The sequence below is a fragment of the Mycteria americana genome, chromosome 8 (genome assembly GCF_035582795.1).
Source record: "Mycteria americana isolate JAX WOST 10 ecotype Jacksonville Zoo and Gardens chromosome 8, USCA_MyAme_1.0, whole genome shotgun sequence".
Classification (NCBI taxonomy): domain Eukaryota; kingdom Metazoa; phylum Chordata; class Aves; order Ciconiiformes; family Ciconiidae; genus Mycteria; species Mycteria americana.
The window spans coordinates 35,015,764-35,041,219 of NC_134372.1; the positions used below are offsets into that span (position 1 = coordinate 35,015,764).

Sequence of the window (25,456 nt, forward strand, 5' to 3'; positions counted from 1 at the left end):
GTGGACCCTGGGTTCAGTCAGTTTTTGAACTAAAAATATATGAATAAATGGAATTGTGCATACACATACCTGTTTTGGAAGTCTATGCACAAGCCAGGGATAATTGGGGAAGCTCATGCTGTTTGCTTGTTCAACTTACCACCTTCTAGCTGTGTTTGATGCCTCTATAGTACAGGGCAGTGAGCGATCATTCCCCTATTCACCTTCTGCATTTCTTCAGGGAATTTTGAAAACTTCTGGGGTATCCTCACTCAGATGTTCAGACTGAAGACCTCTGATCTACGTAATTGTTTTTTGTATGGAAACTGTTCCCTTTTTTCACACCCTCCTATGTACTTTTTTCCTTTCTTCTGTATTCTTTTTGAGATGAGGGGACAAGAACTGCAAACAGCACCTAGGATGTGTGCACAACGGATTGATGTAGTGGCATAGTGATTTGGTTTTCTGTTCATCTAATCATTTCCAGTAGTCAGTTTGTTTTGACTATTGATGAGCCCTGAGCTGAAATTTTCATAAATCTATCTTCAGCGATGACAAAAATCTCATTTCTGAGTCATATGATTGACTTGGAACCTGGTATGTGTAAAAACACATTTGCTTCATCATCATCATCATTACTTTACCACAGAGATGATAAAAAGGCAGGTGAAAGTCTTTAGTGTGCAATTGGAATTACAAGTTTTAGCAGTCAACCCACAGCTTTATTATCAAAAGTTTAACCAGCCAGCAGGCTTCTTTACCTTACTGTGTGCCAACTTTTTCAATCATCTGTGAATGTGTAGTGCAAGCCAGGCTTTATTAGCTTGCCAGATGGGACTGCACTAGTTGCCCCTATCCATTTTGGAAGGGTTTGTTTTTATTTACTCATTTGCTGGCATATTCTCCTTGGCAAATATGTTTATGGCAGTTATCTTTTTTTTTTTTTTTTCATAGCCAGGAAGCTTGTATTCTGCTATTTCACAGCTGTGAACTTTGCCACAGAAAGATGCTTTTGAAATATACTATGGTAGCTCGAGTTTGGAGCCATAGAATTATTTTCGATTAGGTAAACTAGTTCTTGCAGTTTGGGATGCTACAGGTGAATTTCTTGGAGAATGCAGAAAACAAACATAATAAAGGATGACTAAAAAAATTGTATTTTTTCTTTAGCTATGAACTATTATTTTACTTGCAGAAGCAAGTACGTGTGTGTTGTGGTTTACTGACTGAAAATACATTTCATCGTTCAGGTTAAATTTTTTTTTTTGTTCTTTCCCGAATTTGAATTATTTTTGCAACATAAAATATTGGCTTTTATTTAGATCTTCTGGAAATAATTAAATGATACTGACTTGTATCATTGCCTCTAAATGAGGCAATGCTGCAGGGAACCAGGTTACTTCCATGAGTTTCACTTAAAGTGCTTTTGTCAGCTGACAAAAGGAGTATCAGATCCTGCTGTGTCAGAGACGGTATTAAAAGCATTGAGTTAGCTTTTAAGCTTTAATTATTTATATGGAACTGATGCCTACTACCTTTCCACATGTAATGTTTCTTAAGTCATTATAGGAAGTTTTATTTTAAGCAACGTGATAACAATAGCAGAGAGAAGTGTCTAACACTAAGCCCCAAAGAAGATTCATTGATATTAGCATTCCTTTGAGGTGCAATTAGATTTATAGGGTGTATTGAGGAAGTGCTCCTTTTGCTTTCTTTTGAATGAGGAGGAAGTAATTGTATGGGAAGTCTTTCAAAGTTTTTGCTACGGTGAGGAATGACTATTTGTGGCATAGCTTTTTAAATGTTGTTTTTGTATATAAACCACTTGCACTCCTCCTCTGTAACTCATCGTCTTACTTGCTTTTGCAGGAAATGAGTTGGTTATCTTTTTGGCTGACCAAAAGGAACCCTACTTTAAGCCCCGTGTTAAGTTACCAATGAAGTAAGTATTGGTATTCAATGGTGAAACAATGTAAGTGGCCATTTTTTCTTGAAAGTGCACCTTTGCAGGCAGCAGGAACATGACTAGAATTGTCTGTGCTGCTGTTACCTGTTTGACTATGTTGTTCAACTTGCCCTTAGAGCTGCAGTTCTTTGGCCAGTTTCCTGATTAATTTCCTGATACATTTTTGTTTTGATTTGTTTGGATTTTGTGGGTCAGATGACAGAATTTGTGGAGATGAGTTTTGTCATTCCTATTGTTAACTAATAGGTGTGACTTCCCACCCCCTTATGGAATTTGTATGCTTTGGTTTTTTGTCCTCTGATTAGTATTAAAAATACCTGTATCTTGGAATATTTTTGCAGTTGACTTGTTTTTTCAGGACTTTATTTCCTAGTAAAACAAACTATCATTCCATATCACAGTTTTAAGTCTTTTTGGCAGGTACTATTAGTCTCTGTCCCAAGACATGTTTTCAGGGAAATTCTTCTAGTTGCTGTAGTTACTAATGGAATCCAGCCAATATCATCAGCTTTAGAAAGAAATATGGAGAATGGTGTTCTAGTATTTCTGTGTAGAGATCTGCTCCTTTCTAAAGTTTAAATGTGGCTTTAAAAAAAGCATCAATTTTTAATAAATGTAAAACCATCTCTGTGTTTATGTACATATATATGTACAGTTTTAACCATAATACTATTACAGGATATGTTATTGCTTATGAATAATGCTTACTAATAGTATTATGTCTATTAAAAGTTAAATTGCTATTATAGCTCAGCTTCATCTTCTGTAATTCTATATATTTTTATTTTTCCTTATTCCCTCCTATCTTGGAAGGAGCTAATTTGTTTAGCGCGTTAGAAATTATCTGCTTTGAATTCTTAACAGAATGATCCATGTTTGTGTGTGTGAACCAGAGTCTCTGGGTAGGTGACCAAGTAAAAAAAGATAGAAAGAACAAACAAATGTACGGAGGAGTGGTAGGATGTGGCAGAAGATAGGAGGAGATGACATTGTCTTTAAAAGAGATCTAGCTATCTGTCTGACTTCTGCTGCTTAAACCGCTCCTGTTGCTTTATGGTCTTGCTCTTTGAATGCAACTAAAAGATCCTGCTCTCTGAAACACTTTTTTGAGGACTGGTTCTACAACAAATGAAGGGATTTAATGATGTTTAGATAGCATTAACAAACAGGATATGCTGAAGAACACGTGTTAGCTGAAGTTTAGAGTTAAAAATGTCATCCCTTAGAGGAAAGCAGCTTGCAGAATGCTTGATTTAAAGTTACTTTTGCAATAGATAAGGACTTTATAAAAAGCCAGGTTGTTGAGGGATAATATTGTGGGACGAAAAGGCAAGCCTTTGAACACACAAGTACTTTCAATTTTCATGCACACATTTGTACAATTATTTGCATGTGGGGTTTTTTGTTTGTTTTTAATTCTAGATCTCTCAGTGTTACCATAACCAGTGTAGTTCCTGGAGATTATGATGGTGATTCACAAATGGATGTCCTCCTGACTACCCAGGCACAAAATCATGGCAGAGATGAACTTTCAGTATTTATTTTCTGGGGGCACAACCAAACATTAGGTGAGTTGCTGAGACTGCTTATTAATAAGATTGTTAGACTTTTTAATAATTCAAAGTATTGTGAGAAAGTTATAACTCATTTTACAGTGTAGTGGTTCTTTTTACAACTAAATCCCTAAAATAGGGATTAGCAGCTATTCAGCTTCATACCCATATACTATCTTGCTGTTAAACTGTGTTCAATAATTAATGAAAGAGAACAAAACTAAAACTCTTGCTTTATATTGTGCAACAGACATAACCAAACAATATTATGGTTTGACAGTAACCTACTAGCTGAAGAGCTACTTCTCATGGCTTCCCCATTATGCATGTCAGCTTCACAAAGATTATCTCAAAAGACTTATCTTGAATTTAAAATGCACTGAGAATCTGGTGTAAAGTTTAGTGCATAAACTTTTGAAACATCACATCTAAACTTGCCAACAGTAATCTAACACTTTATTTCTGTTAAACCAAATTCTTTAAAGACAATGACACACTAAAGTAGGTTTTGGGAGAGAGGCTTCTAGAGTCTCTATCACTGGAAGTTTTCAAGAACTTTAGAATTGAGTTTTCAAGAGTATTTTAGCAGTGTTCCAGGTATAGCTGATTCTGTCTTAGGGTAGAGTCATGGACTGCGTGAACTCTTGAAGCCTCTTCTGTTTTCTGTTGACTTTGCTAGAAAAGGGTTTTGGGAAGAGTTCAGGGTTTGAAAAAGGACAGAAAAGCAAAAGAAGATACTCTTAAAGTCCACAAAAATTACTGAAGAATAATTACTATGATGAACAACTGTGCTATAAAATAGTTACAGGTGAGGCAAGTGATGGCCTTAGATACCATTGCTTCTGGCTTTAATCAGAGCTGAAACAAGCAACCTGGGAAAGTGTGCTGGATCAAGTATTAAGAGAATAGGAGGTATCTGTAGTATTGGGAAGAATATGAAGGATTTGGATTAATTTGTGCTGTCTTGCTTCTGAATAAACAAATATTGGGAGAGGCACAAATGAGTATATGGGGCTTAGAAAAAGAGTCAGAGGTTAAAAATTCAGGCAATGGTTGGTATGTAGTGAGGCTACTGGGAAGGTATGTGGTGCCTACTTGGGTAATGGAAGTGTGACAGACAAGTCAATAGGAGGGTAATGTCATATAAAAGGTGGAAACTGGAAGGAAGAGAAACATTATGGAGAGATGAAGGAAATGGGGATGATGTGACAAGGAGTTTGGATTACAAGTAAAAGTGAAATCTGAGAGCTGATAACCTGATTAGGATTTAAAATCCTTACTTCCCATTTAGGCAATCTGTCTCTAATCCTTATTTGAAATGCTCAGTGTATATGATGTTTTTTACAGTGACAAAGCATTAAACAGAGGTCTTATGTACAATATTAAATTTTTAGACTGTCCTCATCCTAACTATTTCAGATTTTGTGTGTCTGTGTGACTGCAGTCATATATAGAAACAGGTTTCACCAAGATCTATTTAGAATAACTGGTTGAAGAGTTTAGTGGAGGCAGAAGCTTCAGCATTTTAACTGTAACTCACCTTTCCTGGATAATTTCAGGAAGCCATTTAGTTGTTTATGTTCAGTGGTAGCTGATGTTTTTTTCATCATAAAATTGATGGTTGCAAATTAATAGAAGAATCGTGTCTAAGTTAAAAATGCAAATTTCATAACATATTGGTAACTGAATCAAATTATTATTTTCTGTTTTAGATCTTAACCATAAAACTATGTTAAATAAGACTTTTCTTGATGAACCTCTGGTAATGGAGTGAGTATGACCTACTTTTTTAGAAAACAACATTTATAATGGTGACTAAGAACAACTTAAATATATTTTAATGCTAGAATTTGAAACACGTGCTCTTTATCTTTTAAGAACAGGGTGGTTTGTGTCATGTCAACTAGTCTAACAAAAGATGACAAAACATAAGAGTAATCTTTACAAATCTTGTACATCATCCTGGCAATAGTAACGAAATAAGCTTTTAATTTTTTTTATTTCAGTAGTCTGTTTTATGCAGAAAAAGAGCCATTCATTTTTTGGTGAATTTTGTAAAGCAAAAACCTTACTGGCTTATCAGACTGAGCAAATATCCCTTTCACAGTGCACTTCCCTTTCTGTGAAATACTGAACAAAACGGGGGGGAATATAGCTGGAAAATCAAGTGCATGGCATAGTGTAAAATATTGAAAGAAGTGTACTACTACCAGCAGCTTGGCAAGAGCTAAAATTCAGAAAAGACCACACAGCTGAAAATTCTTCATTGCTTCCTGGGAAAATGCTAACCAAATACGGGTGAACTTATGAACAGTTAATTTCAACTCCTATAATGACTAAGGTGATACTGAAATTGTTTTGCGTTTTCAGCTTTAATGGAGACTTGATTCCTGATGTCTTTGGTGTCACAAGTGATTCAAGTAAGCCACAGATATTGATAGGCGGGTAAGCTAAGGGTTTGTTTATTAGCATGAATTTTGATAGCTTATTTATTGTGCATCCATTTCTTTTCTTATTAAAGAGGCATAAAACTCATGTTTAACTGGAACTGTGCAAACGTATGAATCTTCTCTCATTTCCATGTGTATCTTTAAACATTCTATGATGCCCTGCATCTAATTTTTAAAGTTTTATTTTATAGGGGAAGTAGACATGCCATGAGAGCTGAGAAAACAAAATCCCTGTTATTTGACATGAGAAATAGGATAATTGTTTCTTGGAACAGTTATAGTCTCCTTTGTTTAGTACACTTTTATATTTATTATTGTAATTTTTATTATGGAATTCTGTGCTGTACAGAAATACAAACCAAAGTTTTTAAGTAGCGTCTGTAGAATTTAAGCTGCATTTAGTCTAATAGATGAAGTGACAGGTTGATGATGCAAGAAGTACTGGAACAGATCTTATACGGGATGGCAAAAGGAAAATGTGCATGAGTTTAGGGTAAACTTAAAAAAAATTCAGCTCTCATTTATCTAAGAATTTAATTGTAATGGGAACCATGAGAATCAGAAGCATGGGAGATGCAAAGTGTAGGGGTATTAAGTGATATATTAAGGAAAATATTTGGTATGCTGATTGGGGGAAGAGATTCATAAAGAGACATAAGGCAGAGGTGACTAAGTAGCAATATAAGTGTGCATGAAAGTGTTCTCTGTATCACATCTTGTGTTAAGGAGTGGCGAAGGCTTCAGCAAAAAGAAGTTGGCTCAAGTCTTATGAGATGAGATTGCAGTAGAGGGGACTAAGTTTCATTATTAAAGTTTCTGCTAGCCCTGGAATTTCTAGAATGGAACTAGCTAGCAAATACTGGGATAAAAATGATTATTTTAATGGCATATTTAAATGGTTAGCGAGGACTATGCAAAGGATTATTTTTGTTTAACTGTTTTGGGTAGGAATGCTGAAATCAAAGTGTAACAGAAGAATGGATCTTTACTGACTCAGAAGAACCAGTCTCTAAACAAAAAATTAAGAAGTAGCAATGTCTCTAATATTGGGCAAGATGCCAAAGAACCTTAAATCTGTTTTTTGAAAACAAGTTGTGAGTTATTTGTGAGTTATATACTACTGGACCCTAGAGAAGGACAGTTCACATTCTGTTTGGTTTTCCTGATGCTTTTGAAATTTGTACTCCGATAAAGAAAAAGAAAGATTTGGCTTCTGAGAGCTATTAGGATTGTGTATTCAGGGACACAAATTGGTGTGACTCTGAGTTAGTGAAAGTTTCATTATTGAAAAGGATGAGCTTTTTTTTTTTTTTTAGACTACTAAAAATAAGGGTCTGTACATCTCTTCTTGTAACTTTTGCCAAACTGAACTTAGCATAGTCAGTCTTTGACTTTTGTAAGGAAGAACTTCATTGATAGTGTTGTGGGTTTGGGCATTCTTTGAAAAAGAAAGAAGCCTCAAAAGGAGGATACTTGAATTAAACTCTTTCCCTGATTTAGAGATTTTTCTCTCGATTGTCAAAGAATGTGCTCAAAAGATAGCAGAAATTATTTTTAGGATGCGAGTTGGATTATAAATGTCAAAATAAATACATTGTTCTTAGCTTTGTGATGATATGAAAACCACTCTTTTGACATTTTCTTTTTGAACTATTTTCTTTTGACTGATAATGAATAATTTCCAATGAATAATTGGAAAAATTAGGAACCAGGCTTGTGTTTTCTTAGAGGATTGGACCTCTAAATCAATTGTTTGAAGGAGTTTGTGTCTTCTAACTTGCTATTTTGCAGCTTTTAAGTGGAACTTGGTAGGATTGTCTTGAATGTTATTTAGTAACTAACATAGAAACTTGCAGCTCTGTTGTTTCAGGAGAAATCCAGGTGTTGGTGTCACAGCTGTTTTAGGTTTGCATACAATCAATCAATATTTAAGTTTATTTTAAAAGAAAGAGTGTGTTAGGAAGTCTTTGCATTCCTATGTGGCTTTCTTTAGCTATTGTTTCTGAAGAGGTCTGTTACTACTGGAGAAATTAATGTGATGATTACTCTGTCTCTATGGCAACATTGTATCAGCTTTCTATCCTGCATCTCCATGGCCCTTAAGAAATGTCTAAATCAGGCTTTCCCCGCCATACCCCATCAGTGGGTTGAACAAATCTGTACCTGTTGTTCCTAACTGGCTATTTTCCTTTCCTCGGAGATCATTCAGAAGTGATGTAGGGTAAATAACATTTAAATGTGTAAATGGAAACTATGCCCTTCTTGGCAGTATGATTTTGGTCATTAATCCCAACCTGAATTTTATCACCATTACTTTTATTTAAATTGATGGCTTATGGAACAGAGATCTCAAATTCACAAGGGTGTTTCTGAACACCTGGTGATGATTATATATTGAAAAATTTCATGAGCTGTTGAAGATATGGAAAAATGGGAGAGATTTGTTTTATTTTGTTGAAGAAATCCTTTCAGTAGCATTAGGATTACTCATTACAGCTCAAAATAAGGTGGAATGCTATAGGTAACAGGATAAGCAATGTCTTTTATGTGAAAAACAGCTTTGTCATCTGCTTAGAAAAGTATTTTTCTATTTTTTTTAATCTAAAATGTTTTTAAATTTATACTAGAGCTGTATAACTTACTTTCTTGGCTATCTTCAAAACTGAATACGTAATTAAAATTTTCTATAGGTTTTTCTATTTCTTTAAGATTGATTCTTTTTAACATTTCTAAGACTTAGTTATAATCTCTGGGAAGTAATCAGAAGCTTATTTTTTTTCTTACCATAAAATGAGTCACGGAAGATAAGGACTCTAGTAACTTGTATGTAATGTCACTGGAATAAACAAAGTCATTCCAGACAGTAGTAATATCGCTGTCCTGCTATTGTACAGTGCATTGTATAGTGCATATTGAGATTTTCTGAGCGTATTAGCTAAGGGTTCTGAAAGTAACATATGTGATGATTCAGCCACTATGATATTTGAAGGATTTGTTATATTTCATTGTGCTGCTAACAGGAAGGTTTGCTGGAAGTTCAGTCGTTTTTAGAGCAGAAACCAGCAGGATGTGTATGTTTATAAATAAATAAAATTATCACCTGTTGGGAAGTGACATAATTAGCCTGTAGTCCATCATAATGTGAGAATTTAATTATTGTGTTGATTTTTTTTAACTGACTGAAAATAAAGTCCATTTACATGCAGCAGGCATGAGCTGCTTTAGCAGCATGTGATTATGTCCATTTTTGCTCATCTTTTAAAATCTTAAAGTAGATTTCAGAAGTACGGATAGTAAAACTACTTGAGGAAACTGCGGAGGACAGCGATCAGTGTCTCAAGATTTACAGTTGAAGTCTGGGCACTAAATTTCACATTGTGGGTAGTGATACTTTTCTGTATACAAAAAAAGGTGCCTTAGAAAGTTGTTAAAATCTAACTGAAGCCCCTGTGCTATGAATCATCCTTCGCAGAACCTTTCAAGCAATTACTCTAGTTACTTAGTACATTGTAAGCTAAGTAGTAACTTTGGCTTAGCATTAGGAGAACATGCTTCCTGATCAATTTTATTTAAAGTTTCACAATTCTTTTTAAAGGTATATTATCATGATTAAGAGTCCCTAAGCATTGATGAAATGTATTGCTTTTTATTCTTGTCTGTAGGAACTTATCATGGCATGCTGCATTGGAAACTCAAAGTAAAATGTATATACCGCACTCTCATGCATTTATAGATTTAAATAATGACTTCACTGCTGGTAAGTCATAAAAGTGTTAAATACTTTCCTAAAAATATTTATCACTAAGTATACAATGCAATGTATTGCAATTTCCTTCTAATATTTTAGTAGATTTCATTGACGGTTGTAAAGAGTTGGTTCTGGAATGTTGTATTCAGTAATTATATGACTTTGCTACTTCTGTTTGTTTATTTTTAATTATTTTATTTTAATATCTACAATTTGAAAATTCTGGATTTTAAAAAATAACTGCCAAAATGAATAACCTAATAACGTTTTCTGCTTCTTGATGATAATTTAATCAGAACTAATGCTTGTTCTGAATAATTTTGTCTTCACCATTAAAGCATTGTTTCCTGTTCTTTGTGATGCTGTACTCTAGTATTCAGTTTGCAACTGAATCAGAAGCAGGGCTGCTTTTTCTTCCTATTGAGTCTGAAAATAGTTTTATAGTTCATTCAGAAGAATGTTTTGAAGACTGGACTTACTTGTTTCTTGAAGATTTCAATATGACTTCATTCTATTTTGTTGTAGTTAATTCTATCACTGATTGAGAAAATAGCATGTGAGGCTTTATTCTTCTATTACTATATGAGCAATCCTATAACATATTTATAATTTGGTGTTCACAAACGAGTACTGGAGACAACTTTTCCTGTGGTAGATAAACTGTATTCTTCATTTGGTGGTGGTGGTTTTGTTTGGTTTGGGGTTTTTTTTGTGAAATGCGCAGTGCAATTTAGCCTTCGGTTACCACGATGAATCTATTTATCACTACCTGGTTCATACCTCCAAGCACACTTAAATATTGTGCTAAACTTAATTTCTTCACACAGTAAATGAATTCTGAAATGCCTTATCTTCTGCTAGATGTGCAGTGTACATCAATTCATATATGGTAATTTTGGAAAGAGCTTATTTTTTTTCATATTTAGTAGCATGGGAATGAGAGAGGAAGGAGTCCATAAATTTAATTAAGATGCTTATAAATGTTGGGGATTAAGTTAATTGCTTTAGCGTGTAGTCAAATCTTAATATTCAGTTCTGGCACATTGCTGCATGAAGCTGTCAAGTGGAAATTCCAACTGGAAAATTAAATATACGGTTACTTACCATAATCAGTGTCATGTAATAACCAATTCTAACACACTTAGTTCTGTAAATCCTTTTGAATTTTGTTTTAGTGGCATGGGCATGCCACTAAGATGAGCATTCCTTTGAAAACTAAACTTGCAGGTAGGTAAGGGTAGGAAGTCGAAGTTGCTTACATAGATCAATCACAGATTGATCAATTTTTGCAAGAGCACACAAAGGTTTTTATGACAGCTAACAGCCTAAAGAATGCCCAGAGAGTTCCAGTTAGTGCTAGTGATATGTGGAACTTCCTCTATTAAATAGAAATGAAAGTCAGGATCTTTGTGTGGAGAGTGCTGGCAGCTTTTATAGACGCACATCTATATTCATATCTCAAGTTGTGAATAGAAGCTTCTATGAAGCACTCCCCATAGAAAGATTCTGACTTTTATTTGCTTGTAACAGCAAGGATATAACACCTCAGGCTGAAATATGTGTTATGTTACAGGAACCTGAGAAAAATTTCAAGGAAAATAATTCATTCTAAGAAGAAACTGGAGGAAATATTAACATAGAATTATTTTCTTTAAAATAATTTTTTGCTTCTAAGATGGGAATGGTAAATATTTTTTTTGCTGTCCCTATGAAAAATGGACCAACTGTGAACAAGGCATATGTTGCTGAAAAATAATACCTTATCAGTGATATCTGATATTTCATAACTGACATGTTATTCCAAGACTGCCTGCTGCCAAAATGAAAAGCACCAATCGTCTGGTCCTGTGTGCACATTTATGGCAGTTCCCTCACATCAGCTATAGTAACTGCTCAGGAACTGGGGCTGGTGGGGAACACAATTCATTTTCGCTTGAGTTACTAAGCTGATCCAACTCGCCATGCAGCTTCAGGATTGCCAGAGCCAATGTAAGCACAGAGAGAAGGTTGACTCCTTTTAGTAGCAGCAGTTGTAGCCTGCCTTTAACCAAGCATGAAATTGCACCTTGAGTGTCATTGTGCCTCTTCCAAAAAATACCTGTTTAGTGTTCTCACCATGTCTCCTTTAATTTGTGTTAACCTGTACAGAGTTGGGCAAGTGACTCTCAGAAGTAGTCGTAAAAGTAGTCAGCTGATAGAAATTTAAAAAAAGGCAAAACGAAAACCCAACCTGTATGTAACTGTCTATACAGTACTGATAGTACCATGATTCTAAATGCACTCTGCCAAACAGGGCCAAAATAAGGTGCTGCTTTTACTGCAGTACAGCCACAACTAGTCCTGTGTCTCGCTCTGTGCAGTCTGGATAGACTTTGCAGAAGACAGCTAAATGCTTCTCCTGTTTGTTTAGTTCTGTTCCTTGTTAGCATTGCTGGGGCAGCGCAGCCTTACTACACCAGCAAAGAGAGGAGTGCGATTCATACAGTGTTCTTTCTCAGTGGAGTCAGTGGAGTCTATTACTACTTGGTTGGTTCAGGTAGAGCTAGTGAAGAGGAGAGGATTCTTGTGACTCAGTATTCACCTGCACTACCATTCTTGAGTTGGAACAAAACCTCATTAAGAATAGGTCCTGGTACACATTAGGATCATATTAATTAGGAGGGAGGCATTGATGAGGATGCAAGGGAGTAGTCTGCATGCTGAAATCCTGTTGTCTGCAAGACTTAATAATCATGACATTTGATGCTGCTGTGGTACTTTTTGACTGAAAAATTCAGAGTATTTACTCACAGGCAATGCTACTATTCATGAATATGAAGATATAGTTGTACCTAAAATGGATGCACTGATTTTTGTTTACAAATAAAAAACCCAAACCTCCAGAATATGCCATCTTTACTTGTTGTTTTGGGGGGTTTTTTTAAGACCTTCTTCTAATATTCTGCAATGTTTTGGGGTTCTTTGTATTCTGTAACAGATGCAGCCAATTCCATGATTTTTAGCTGGGCTAATTTTGGCAACTCTATCATTATGAACAGCTTAGGAGATTTAAAGTGTGCTTGACATAAAAAAAGAAAAAAATCCTCTCTGGGCTGAGAATCTTTTTGCTAGTTTATTTCCTAACCAGTTTTCAACCCACTGATATTAAACCCTTAAAACAGAGCTTTTAACTGGTGCGCTGCTTCTGCTCTGAGTAAAATGAAGTTGAATTGTTATGATTACATTATATGAGAACATGTTCATAAACATGTTTTTAATCCCTGACGGTGCTTCATGAAAGGCTAACTGTGTAAGGATTTTATAATCCAAAAATCCACTAACCAGAACAAAGATAATACTAATCTGTCTTTGTGAGATATAAACTAGGCTGTTTCAGATAGTAATGCTGCTGCTGTTTTTAAATAAAGCATCCTCATGTAGAAATCTCAGCTTCTTATAATTTTTAATTCAGTGAGTAATTTTGAGTTAGGCCAGGAATTTTATATAATTCATGCAAAAATCTGCAGTATAGAACTTTTACCAAAGGGCCTACATGTGCTTTACGGATAAAGATAAATACAAAATTTTCAAGTGTCTTCTGCATGTGTATTAAGTGGGTGTTGCTCCAGGGAGGAGTATCTAGTTCACAGAATGGCTGAGATTGGAAGGGATGTCTGGAAATGGTCTAGTCAACTTACCTACCATCAATGTCACTGTTCATACATGCACTGAGACAGACTGAAAGATGAGGAGAAAATGTGGTGACCCTTGTTAGAATAGGGCTACTGAGTGTCTAGTAATACATACTCACATTTGTCATTAGGTTTTTTTAACAGCTAGCTTAAGAAAATAATCTTGAAGTTGTTAATAATAGGCTTGTCTGAACAGATTAACATCAGGTGTATTTTATAGAGCATGACAGTCCAAGTGAACATTTCCAAAGCAGGCTCCTCCAGTAAGAGGCCTGTCTTAGAAACGTCATATCCTCAAACTGAAAAATTTACATCACGTGACTTAAATCCTGTACAAATACTTGTTTTCTTAACTCTTTTGACTTACAGTGAAGGAGGTAAAAAGTAACTTCTCTTTGTGTTAGTCCACTCAATTCAAAGTGAAAAGGAACTCGGTCTTTCTCAGAAATGCATTTCTGATGTGTTAGTCAAGAGATGGGGAGAATACTGTTTAATTGAGTAAACATTATTCACAATATGGTGATTATACTGAAGATTTTTACAACGAAATACGTGAACCGAACCACGGAGAAAAAGTGTTAAAGCTGGAAACTGAGACCAAGATAAGTAAAAGGACTTGATAAACACCACCCAGAAATGAGGTAGAGATGAGTACCAATACAGATCATCTATTTAAAACTAGACAATAGACAAATGTATTTTGTTTATGCTATTGTTGATTTGCATCGTAGTCAGTATTTTCAGATAAATACTCTGGACCAAGTTGAAGTTTAAATTTAGCATGGGTTACTAGGTGAACACTGATTAGACTGTCTTAACATAAGCTCTCATAGGTGTATCAGGAGTGCTTTATCTAAAGTTGAAATTTTTAAGATAGCAATTATTGTACTACATGTAATTTTTTTCTAATTAGTTAACTTCATTGTTTCTGTTTAAAACATCCTAAAATGTCAGATGTTCATTTAGGGCTAATGCTGTCTTTCTAAGCCAAAATTGTAGTACTTAATTACTTGGAGGAAAAGGATTATTAATAAACAGTAAATTTGTATGTACTCAAAGTTACAAGTCTCCTACCAAGAAATCAGGCCATGACCCTACAAATATTTTTAAAATGTTCAAATGTATGAGACAAACTGCCTTGGACTCTGAATCATACTGTAATTTCATACTGAATATCTGTCAATGTATCCTTGAATACTATGAAAAATAGCTAACGTATTAAATATGCTGTGCCTTGTTTGGTTACATGATTCCAAAGTTTGGAAATACTACTTTTACAACCTGTCTTGTGTTGAACACTAGCACATGGTGTGTATAACTGCAGATATTTCTGGAACTGTTTATATAAAATGAAGGAAAAATCATAAATTTGATTTCAGGAAAACTGAAGTGGAAAAATCATTAAGTCAGAAACAGCTTGCTATAAGCTAATTGCTAGTCTCTTTACTGATTTCTGATGGTTAATTTTCTCATGTTGTTTTGCTTTGGGAATCTAGAAACCTAATGTACCAGAACATTTACAATGTGTTTTCTTTTTGATTCCCACTTCTTGGTTTAAACGCATAAATGTAGATAGTTTTCTTCTTGAAAACGAATCATTCAAATCATAGGTGATTTTTCTGCTGTAATAATTTAAACCTGGATTCTGAAGACACCGTAATGCTTGATGTCAGAAGACTCTCTGATTATATTTTTGGTGAGTTTCCTCTTGATGGAAGCTGATATCTTCCCTGCATATAATATTATCATCAAAGCTTATTTTATGCAATAGATCTGCATTTATTCTCCATTAAAATAACAAGGCTCATTATGTTTGCAAACAAATTAGCTGGCCTTTTAAAACTTTTCTTGAGTGGCATTTTAAAACTGGGGAGCGTGGTGTATGTGTTAGAAGTCCAATTGTTCTCTCTGGTTTTGCCCTCTCCCTTCTGTTTTTTCCCAAAACAGATATTCAGTAATGCCATGTCACTGTTTCAGCCTTGAACAGGTACATTTTTTAATTTCTTAACTGTTTTAAGCTCTGATGACAGAGCTTACCTGAGAGTTTACAGCAAATAATGGAGGCAAAAAATGTATCATATAAGACACAAGATATATTTTGGAGGACCTCAATCTAGGTCTATAAAGTTTTGTTTGTGTTTTATTACTTTTATATTTATTATTTACAGATTTGTTGTCTCTAATTAAAAATGCTCTGTGTGACACGATCTCCTGTTACCTCTATTCCTGCACTTGTTGCTGCACAGCATTCACTGCCACAGGAAGTTCCTGCTCATAAGATGAAACCGGAGTTGCTCAAATTAGCTGCATCTCCTCCTGCTGCTGACATTGGTCTACTTTTGCCGATGCCACTTTTCTTACTCATAGCTTACCTCACAAAGAGAATTAAAGAATGCGTAGAGATCTGTAGAGAAAAGAAATAGCTATTTTAACTTAAGTTTTTCCTAATCTTTCTAAAAGAACCCATGACCTGTGCTATCTGCTTAGCAGTTTTAATTTTAAAATTGTCATTATGAAGTGTCTCAAAAGCTACTACTTCTGAAATTTTCAATTATATGCTGATATAATTATATACATTGGGAGTTACTAATATGGTATTTTTATGGGACTCAGTAACTTAATATAGGTGAGAAGTAAATTGGTTCTGCCCCAAACAGCATTTTGTTGAGAAAGCATGAATGTGAAAATGGGTTCTGAAAGCACTCTTAACACTGAGTCATCATCTTCTATTACTTGAAACAATATTGTTGCCTTTATTCTGAAAATAAACAGAATTTTCTGTCTGAAAACTCATGTTTGAAGTGCTAAAATCCAGAGGAATAGTCCCACCTGCTCTGAATATTCAGAAGCATAACTACTCAGCATAAATCTAATTTAAAAGTTTTCCATTTAAGTGATGCTTTTAAATTAATACATACGGATTTTTTCTGTAGCAATTTTTAATAATGAAAGGGATTTTAGTGCTTAATTATGTTGTTTATAATTGTTTATCATCTGCTTTACTAAATAGTTCCAGTAAACACTTATTAAATTTTGAAAGACCCATTTGAAAAGCAGAACAAATCCACAACCTCTTTTAAGAAATGTGCTTCTAATAAAAATTTGCAAACACAAATTAGCTTGTTTGGAACACATGAAATTGTTTTGTTTTGCTTAAATTTTTCAGAGGAGGAAGTTACTGGAAGGTGTGGTTCCTTAACTTACTGTTTCATGTAACTAGCACCAAAAATTCATGACAAGTTAATTGCAAACTCATTAGCATTGGTACTTGCACTCGTATCTATGTTGTAAAAGCCAAATTGCTATAGCTAGGCAGTAGGTGTGTTCCATTTTCTCTAGTACAGTGCTAATGCCAACTTGACAAACAAATCTGAATACCAAATGATAGAGGGTTTCTCTACCTGTATGAAAAACTTATGAACAGAAGCACAAAACTTGTCAGGTTTGGTTTTCCATTTCCATGTAGTAAAAAAATAAAACTGACTATATCTAACTTTTTTGGATGAAATTAGGTTTGTGCGTATTAAAAGTATTGTACAACTGAAGTTGTATAAGTACGACTAAAAAAATTGTAAATAACATTTTAAATTTTATTTTTAAATACTCTTTTTTCCTACTGGTGGGTCAGTCGGTAATGTAAATAGAGAAAAATTTGTAATGTAAGTAGAGGAAAGTAATCTTTTACTTGTCCTTGGGCTTTATGGCATTTAATGATTTTAATACAGTTGTCACCTTAACCATTCTGTCAACACACTGCAAAGTAGAGATTTTTAGTTCAGCACATTGTTTACATATACCAATACATAGAAGCAGGCATGTTAATATACACAAGTAACTTCTAGTTAAAAAATAGGCACAGACACATCTGTTCTTCCACATAAGTGAAAAATTTTTCAGTCATGTTTGGACTGTACACGTCTGTTCTAATTGGGTAATACCTTGTGCATTTTGAGAGTGTTTAAAAATAGGGGCGCTTTTTTTTCCTTTATTAACTTAAACTTGTGAAGTATATGTGAAATCAGGCTGTAACTTAAGAATACTGCTCATGCCCTGGTGGCTTCTGAAGACAACCGTAGATGTTGAGGGTTTTAATTCTGAAATAAAGCCCTCTGACATTAAACAGAAAGGTCAAATCAGTCATTAGTGAAATGAACGCTCCATCTATAAATAGTACTGTTTTTTATAACACTCAAAAGTGAAGGAAAATAACAAGGATAATCAGAAGTGAACTTGGAGCAGATTCTGTATAGTTAGGTTTTATTACGATTTCCTGGTAGTCCTAATAAGAAAAAGCAGTGTTTGGAAGTAGGGTTTGTAATACTATCTGCTTTATTTAATAAGATTGTCTGCAATTTTCCAGTTGGGCTGAAGTCTTCTAAGCTCTTTGCCCATCTCCACGCTGAACTCTTTCTAACCTTCAGTTACACTTGCTTAGCTACTTTCACAGGCCAAAGTTGTGGTGGAGCTGGTTTGGTGTTTGGTGACTTTTTTCTTAGTGACCTAGCACTTGCTTTTGAAACACCCTTCCCGAAAGATAGCAAGGTCTCCTTGCTTTTGCTGCTTTAATTAAAAGGTTCATCCAAATTTAGCCAGTTTGAAACAGGTTGTAGAAATATCAACTGGGGGGGTTTTGTTGTTGTTTTCCTTAATTGCTATTACTGTCTTCCTAAAACAGCCATCAGTAGTGAATATACCATAGACAGGGATTATTGAAGCCTTCCCTTCCATTGTGGCTCTGGACTATTGCCAGTGTTCGGATGTTTAACCGAGAGCAGGGGGCAAAAGGCAGAGGTGACACCCAGGAAGTGGGAATAGAAGCTGGTAGATGGGGAAGAAATCTAGGCTGAAGGTAGGGAGTTTAGATGGAGATGATGAGGAGCAAACACTGGATGAGTTTCTGCAAGAAGAGGATGTTAACAGGTGGACTTGAAGTTATTAGAGGAGGACCGACCTAATGGTGTGTAGAATAGGAGAAGCATGGTTGCATGAGGCTGGGTTGAGAGGAGTCTAGGATTGTCTGTATGAAGAATACTGTGAGATAAGGATTGGAGATGGACATGCTGTTAGGTGTAGAGCTGTTTGGTTGGAACCTGCCTATGTGATTATTTTGCATCTGCAGCAAAAATTGTAAGATATATGGTGTAAGAAGCTAGGGGTTGCAAGACAAGTAGAAATGCTTTCATGTTCAAGGTGTTTGAATGCTGTCCTGCATTTTAATCCATCTTTTCTATGGAATTCCTTTGTCATGACCAATAACCTGTTGCAATTACATGTTGGGCTCTCAGTAGGCGATTATCTATTGGGCATCTTTATTGTAAGTGTCTGGTTTCTGAGCCCCCGGGGCAAGAATGCCCAAGATGGGCTACCATAAACATTGGTAGTTATGTAATGCTCCATTAGATACATTACATAAAAAATTATCAGAAATGGATCTAGCTCAATATACAGGTGTGCTGTGTTCAAATTATTACTATTTCAGTGTTTGCAGCTGTATCTGGGATGACTTCAGCATTGGTACAAGGTAGATCTAAAGGCACTAAACTCAATGCAGTCTAGCTGTACAAGTTTTATGTAGCTTTCTGGGGAGATTTTTCAGTCTTCACTGGGCCATATGTTGATACAATGTCAAAATTAGCTGATCCTATCAAGTAAAGATGGATGGAACTGCTGTGGTTCCTCTGTAATGAGCTTTAGGTTACTGGAGCTTGCAATACAGTACTTGAACGTCTTCCCTTTTTCAAGTTGAAACATAAATTCTAATAATCTCTGTTTCCTTTTTTTGTAAGAATGAATGCTGAATCCAGTGCTTTTCAATATATGTATTTACTGTTGATAAGATGTAGTAGAGCCTGGATAGCAGCATTTTTTACTAAGCCAATTAACTCAAATTAAAGAATAGCCAAATTTGCTCACCAACTCACTTTTTAGGGGAAGTAAAGTTGTAAAATGCTAATACAGTGTGCTTTTGTGTTGCAGCAGGTGTCAGATATCTTCTGTATTAAGTGTTTGGTATATATTTAGGTTGTTTTTCAGTCTTGTGGTTCTAAAATGCTGGGTAACCTCCTTGATTCTTTCTCTTATTCCCAGGCTGTTGAACTTTGTTTATGAATTTTCCTATTGCTTATGTTGTTTTTATGTTAATCACTGCCTGTTAAATCAAAAATAGGAAAACATAATTAAATGTGAAGACACTTTGCATTTGTTTAAGAGAAACATTTCTGCTCAGACAGTATTGCTTTTTTTTATTTCTAGCCATTCACTTAAGGCTGTAGGTGTTACATTTCAGGAAATCTGCCTGAATCTGACATGAAGATCTTCCCCCATCCCAACTATCAAGGATTTTACTTATCTTTACTACATCATGTCACAAATTAAAAACGTAAGAAATGCCCTTCAGGCTTAGTCTACTGGTCCATCCGGCTAACCCAATATTCTTTCTCTGGCAGTGGCAGTAGGAAAGTGGCCAGACTGATTTTTCCTCCTCCCATTGCCTATTTCCATTGCATATCTCCAGAATCTACAACTGGCATAGGGTCGTTAGAGGTACATCCTTGCCTATTGTTTTTAGTATCCCTTTATGTACCTATTGTCTCGTAAAAGTATCCAGAGTATCACCTGTGTATTCTGTAAATAATTAAGACTGTTGAGCTCCTGATTATTTGATTTTATAATCTCAGGTTGTAAATATCTCACATTGTGCTGTTGTTAGTTCCTCAGCATTTGAACAGAGCATTATGATACGGCCCTCAATACTTTATCTGTGCTTTTTAAACTTAGAGATCAGTGTGCAAATGATTTGGTTTTCTACAGCTGAAATTGCAACCAGATCTGCCTTCCAAAGGCAATGTGGCAGTATATCTTTACACAAGTGACTTTTCCTGAGCATATGTAATATGATAGGCATTCCTTGTAGGAAAGAGGGGTTGAGTTTTCTTGATATAGCCAGAAGTGAAACAAAAATGTTGCAGTTTTCAAGATGAGTAGTGTATTAAAATACAAAAAGTGTAGAAATGAACTGTGTATGTCTTCATTGTTGTGTAATCCAAGCACTGAACATACAGACCTTAATGCATTTGTTGGCTCCATCTCTTTTCCTGCAGCCCTTATATATTCAAGAATTTTATAATAATAGACATGGAAAGCTATAGCAATAGTGGTGAGATATGTTTGCCATGGACACCGTTCCTTCGGGAGGGAGATGCTTGCAAGGAGTTTTTGCTATGGTTGTATAGAAAAAGATATTTATAAATTGCACAGATTCTTAATTGTTTCCTCTCTCATATGCTTTTGGCTCTTAAGGACAAAAACTTACATAATAAAGTCAGATAGAATCATAGAATAAGTTAGGTTGGAAGTAACCTTTGGAAATCACCTGTTCTGAAACACTAACAGGCAAGGTTTCGTGTTTCTTTCCTACAAACTCGGAGAACACATAAGTAATTCTGAACTATACAAATTTGTAAACAGTTATTTAGAGTGTCTAAATTAATTTTTACACTGCTGCTGCAAAGAAATGTTTGTTTCGCTTGCTTTGAAATCTCTGACATTCTTGATCAAAATGGAAAATTACTTGTAAATATTAAGCATTCAATTTGATTTCAGTGCAAGGGGGTTTAATCATGAAAACATGCATGAGCATCTGAGACATAGCTTCTAAGAAGGCTTAGGGATAAAAAGGAGGACAATTGGCGATAACATACCAGCTGAATTGGTTCAGCGGGCTCTAGAACTAGAGGTGGTGTTGCCGTACCTGTATTAAGTTGTCCTATGGGAAATCACAGCTTGTGGCTTTAGCTTAGGAGCAGCGTGGCACTAGCTCCTGTATACTATTTCTGGAAGGTTATCTGCTATCTTTGCCTGCCTTTGCATTTTACCAGTGCAGTGTAGTATTACAGCAGCCTTGGAGCTGCTTTGGTGTGTTGGTTCCATTTGTTGTATATAATGTTATATGCCTCAAGTTAGGAAAAAGGAGAGACAGAGGAGTACATGAAGAGGAGCAAAGGGCAAAAGTAATTTACAAACTTTCAAGAGAAGCTGTTTTGGGGGTGGGAGGGAGTTCAGCAATATGCCTCTTTTGCACTGAATTTAATAATCTTTAAGCTACTGTAGAGGGCCATATTCGGCACTGATCTCTTGCAAACCAAAGAAATGTATGCCTCCTCTGAAAACATAGCTCTGTTTTCCTACTCTCAAAATGTGGAGCAAATGTTCGCATTAAAATACCTGGCTTGTACAGTGGCTGAACAAAGACCTTAAATCTGTAAGCACCCCCACATTTTTAACATAGTAAACATTTTAGATGTTTTAAATTATCATCTTTCTATTAGCTCTTTGTAGTTTGACTTGCATTTAGTGTCCTGATTTATTCCTCCTACGCTGCAGGTAGCTAAATGTATTCTTTGATTTCATTAAGTTGTATGACATCCCAGCCACCCTGGTGTTCTCATCCCTTTTTTTTTTCTGTGGAGTTTAATGTTTATTTTAAAGCTACTTTTGATTCGGGTCCTAACATCTGGGATTTTATATGCCTGTTGTTCCTTGCTTTCCTATATTATTTCAGTTCCCTGTGCAGTCATATTTCTGAATATTTCTATACACTTATTAGGAAATCAGATTAAACGAGAAGGGAAAAACAACTAATATAATATGCTTCAGACTCAGAATGGGAAAAAATAGATTTTTTTTTTTTTTTTAATGCATAAGAAAAATCCATTGCAAATCTCTGTTACATCCTTTTACAAAATAGGTGTATATGTGTAATATACAGTAACCATACATACTGTGTTACAAGTAATTCACTAATACTAGAGTGACTTCATAACAGCTGTTGTCTCAAAATTAGGGTTAGTATACTTTGCAGTTTACTTTGCTACCATTGTTGCGCAGTCATGTTGAGTGCCTGACTTCCTGTGGCCTGTTGTAACTCTGTCTGGGTCGCACAATCTGGAATGTCTTTTGAGTCAAACACAGCTCCTCAGAGAGCATAATGGCCATAACCGATACATTTACTCTGTAAAACTCAAATGAAAACAAGATATATTGTTACTTACAGATAGTTCAATTTGTAGGAGTGCTTATATGACTTCCCATTAAGATGTTAAGGCCATTGACTTCTCTTTATTCAAAAAGCTCTGTTGTAAGGATACTATAGGTGGTACTGCATTTTCCCCATTGAAGAAAAGATTTTATTTCTTTTTTTTTTTTTTTTTACTAAGAAGTTGTCAGAGCATGCTGCATTAGTATAGGTTTTAAAATTAAGAGTAATTGTTAAATGAAATTCCATCGCATGTTAAATTAGTCAAGAAATAGTGCTGGTTTATTTTTGCTGTTTTTATTTTTAATGAACTTTGTTTTTACCTTAAATAAATAATTTAGAGCTAAGGACTTTGTAATACCCGCAGCATAACTCATATCTGCCTTTTGTATTTGTTTTTTCCACCCTAGAAGCATAACTGTTGCATAAAAACTTGATGCATTTATTTAACCTAGTAACAACCAACTATTCAGAGCTGAATTTCTAGCATAATAATACTGGGTGATTTATGTCTGGTGTTGGCAGCTATGCCATTTTGTCTAATTCTGGGATAGAGTCACAAAACACGTATAAACATAGCATTACCAGTGGGAATGCTGAGTTAATGCTCCCTAAGATCTCTCCTTGCACAGAGGACTGGGCAGAGAGAGGACTGACTTAGCAATTAAAAGTGAGAGGTCAGCTCTGCAGCGTGTGAAACTGAATCGGGGATGTGGTGGGAAAACAGTTACAGTGCCAACAAAATGTCTGCTGAAGGTTAGGCAACCTCTTACATTTGCTAATCAAATGCTGGTCATTTGCTGTGTATTTAAATATAACACTTAAAGAGCCTAATCGGTATGTGACATAGCCAATAACTAGTTGTGAATTGCAGTACAAATTACAGCATGGATATACTACAACCCTATCTGAAATACTTAGTTGAACCTCAAAAACTCTTTTCAAAGATTTAGTGGCTTTTTGGCCTGTAGGAGAGTGAGTTAAGACTTCTGTTGTTCCATGTTTCTCTTTTTTTCCTTGTGAATGTATTAGATTTTTCTATAATTTTCTGGTTTATATCTGATAGTAATCAACAATATTGCACAAACTTCCTTCTACATGTGCAGTTAGATCTAAGTTACATCTATGATATCTTTAGATTGTTTCCATTACTTCTGTCTCTTGCCTTCAAGAAATACTTAAGTATCAGTATAATTCATTCCAATGAAGCACACTATTGTGCTTTTTCCTGTGTATGCTTTGAAGGAAATTGCCATTTCAGGTATTCAGGGGAATAAAATTAAATGGTACAACTTTCAAGTTGGGGGGGGGGGGGAGAGAGAAATCTGTAAGCAAAATCTGTGTTGGTTTTTTGTGTGTATGTGAAGTTTTTTGTTTTGGGATTTTTGTTTGGGGGCAGGTATGGTTGTTTGTGTTGTGGTTTGGGGTGTTTTGGTTTTGGGGGTGTGTGTCGTTCATCCCTTCCCCCTGCCTCCGGAAGACAATACCCCTTATTGTGCCATTTGAAATTCCCTGTACAGCAGTCCACCTGCTTATTCAGTAAACCACTTCAGGGTAAAGCATTAATATTATCCTTTTTTTTTTCTGCCTACAAAGTAACCATTGTGTTCTAACTCAAATAGTGCTATTTTAAGTTGAGAGGGAAGGAGGACAATGAAAAAGGAAACAAGTGCTTAAATCTAAGAGAGTAGTTTTCTTAAAATCTGGAGTTCTTAACATGGGACTTCATAATTTTTTTTTCCCTTTAACACCCCACCCCCCTTTTTTAACCTCCTTTATAAAGCTTTTTCTTCCCATTTTCCTAATTTGGGTGCTTTCCTTAATTGCAATGAATAAGCTCCTCTTTAGGTAGGCATTGTCAGATAAATCCTCTGAAGGACTCTTTTGTACTAGCTTGATGTTTAAGAGAACTTTACTGTAAAGGAAGCCTGAAATATTTTTCCATCTCCTTTTCTCCTCCTGTCAACAGTATATCTGTTGCTTAATTCAACATATCCAAAATAAAAGGATGGTTGGCAGGTTTTTATTTTTAATTTTGACTTACTAGAACTATAACTGTGTATACTTTTTTCTAGCTTTGAGGTCTGTCTCTGTCTTTACTATTTAGACACATTCTTCAGTGTGCATATAGAACATCCAGCACTTATTACTAGCTCATGTGAGGCTAACTTAATTTGTGTATAAACTATACAAATGCAGAAGTTGAGTGCAGAAGGTATAATTGTAGTCTAATGTTAAATATTTTATTTCTCTAATGTTTTTCCTTGCAGATTTGTTCCTTACTACATCACCAAATTCACAAAACATTCAGTTTGAGACATGGGTAAATAAGGTAAGAGAGAAAACCCAAATAACCATGCTGTTAAAACAGAGAAGTTTAAAAAAAAAAAAAAAAAAAAAAAAAAAAGAGGCCATCTGATATTACTTGTTTCAGGAATGAGTGGAACCAATGTTGAGGCACTAACTGCACTGTTGTATTTAGACTGCAGAGTATCCCTGGAGATCTTTTACTCAGCCTAAGTTCCTCTGCAGATTTTTTAACAAGACTAATAAGTAAATCAATCGGAGAGCCTTCATACACCTTAGCAGGACTCCTGGTGTGTCATCAGCTGTTCTAGGAGGTTGCTGACACTTAGCATGGTGATTTATGGAGAAAAGGCTGATCAGATTTTTTTATTCTTGATGTCTCAAAGATTTGATTTCTTTAAGTAAGCTTTCTTAGAACTATAACTTCAGGTCTAGGGTAAGGTTTTGGGGGACAGAGGTTCAAAATCTCACTTCTGACTGTTACAATATATGTGCAAGGTACAGTTGAGAAAATCCTGAGTCCTGTGTTAACCAAATATCACAAATGCAATTCAAGGTTGGGGAGAAATAGGTCAACGGGGGTTTATTTATTTATTTATTGTGATTCTGCTTTCTTATGGCCTAACCTGGCCAGGGTCAGTGAAGAACCTCATTGTTAATAACAATTAGTGAAATTAGTTGATTTGAAACTAAGTGTATCCTTTATCCTAAATCTGTTATTCAAAAGGACTATAGTTAAGAATCTTAG

At 35.2% G+C, this 25,456-nt stretch overlaps 1 protein-coding gene across 3 annotated transcripts in view; it reads left to right on the forward strand.

Annotated features, from left to right (window-relative positions):
• Positions 1-25,456, forward strand: part of ITFG1 (integrin alpha FG-GAP repeat containing 1) — a 92,750-nt gene that overhangs the window by 2,018 nt on the left and 65,276 nt on the right. For 2 of the 3 annotated variants that reach the window (XM_075510685.1, XM_075510683.1), the window contains exons 2-7: positions 1,849-1,921; positions 3,368-3,513; positions 5,211-5,268; positions 5,869-5,943; positions 9,611-9,705; positions 24,672-24,733. In XM_075510685.1, the coding sequence (XP_075366800.1) occupies positions 1,849-1,921; positions 3,368-3,513; positions 5,211-5,268; positions 5,869-5,943; positions 9,611-9,705; positions 24,672-24,733 (509 nt within the window). The remainder of the gene's footprint in view (positions 1-1,848; positions 1,922-3,367; positions 3,514-5,210; positions 5,269-5,868; positions 5,944-9,610; positions 9,706-24,671; positions 24,734-25,456) is intronic. The other variant, XM_075510684.1, reaches the window with a different exon arrangement.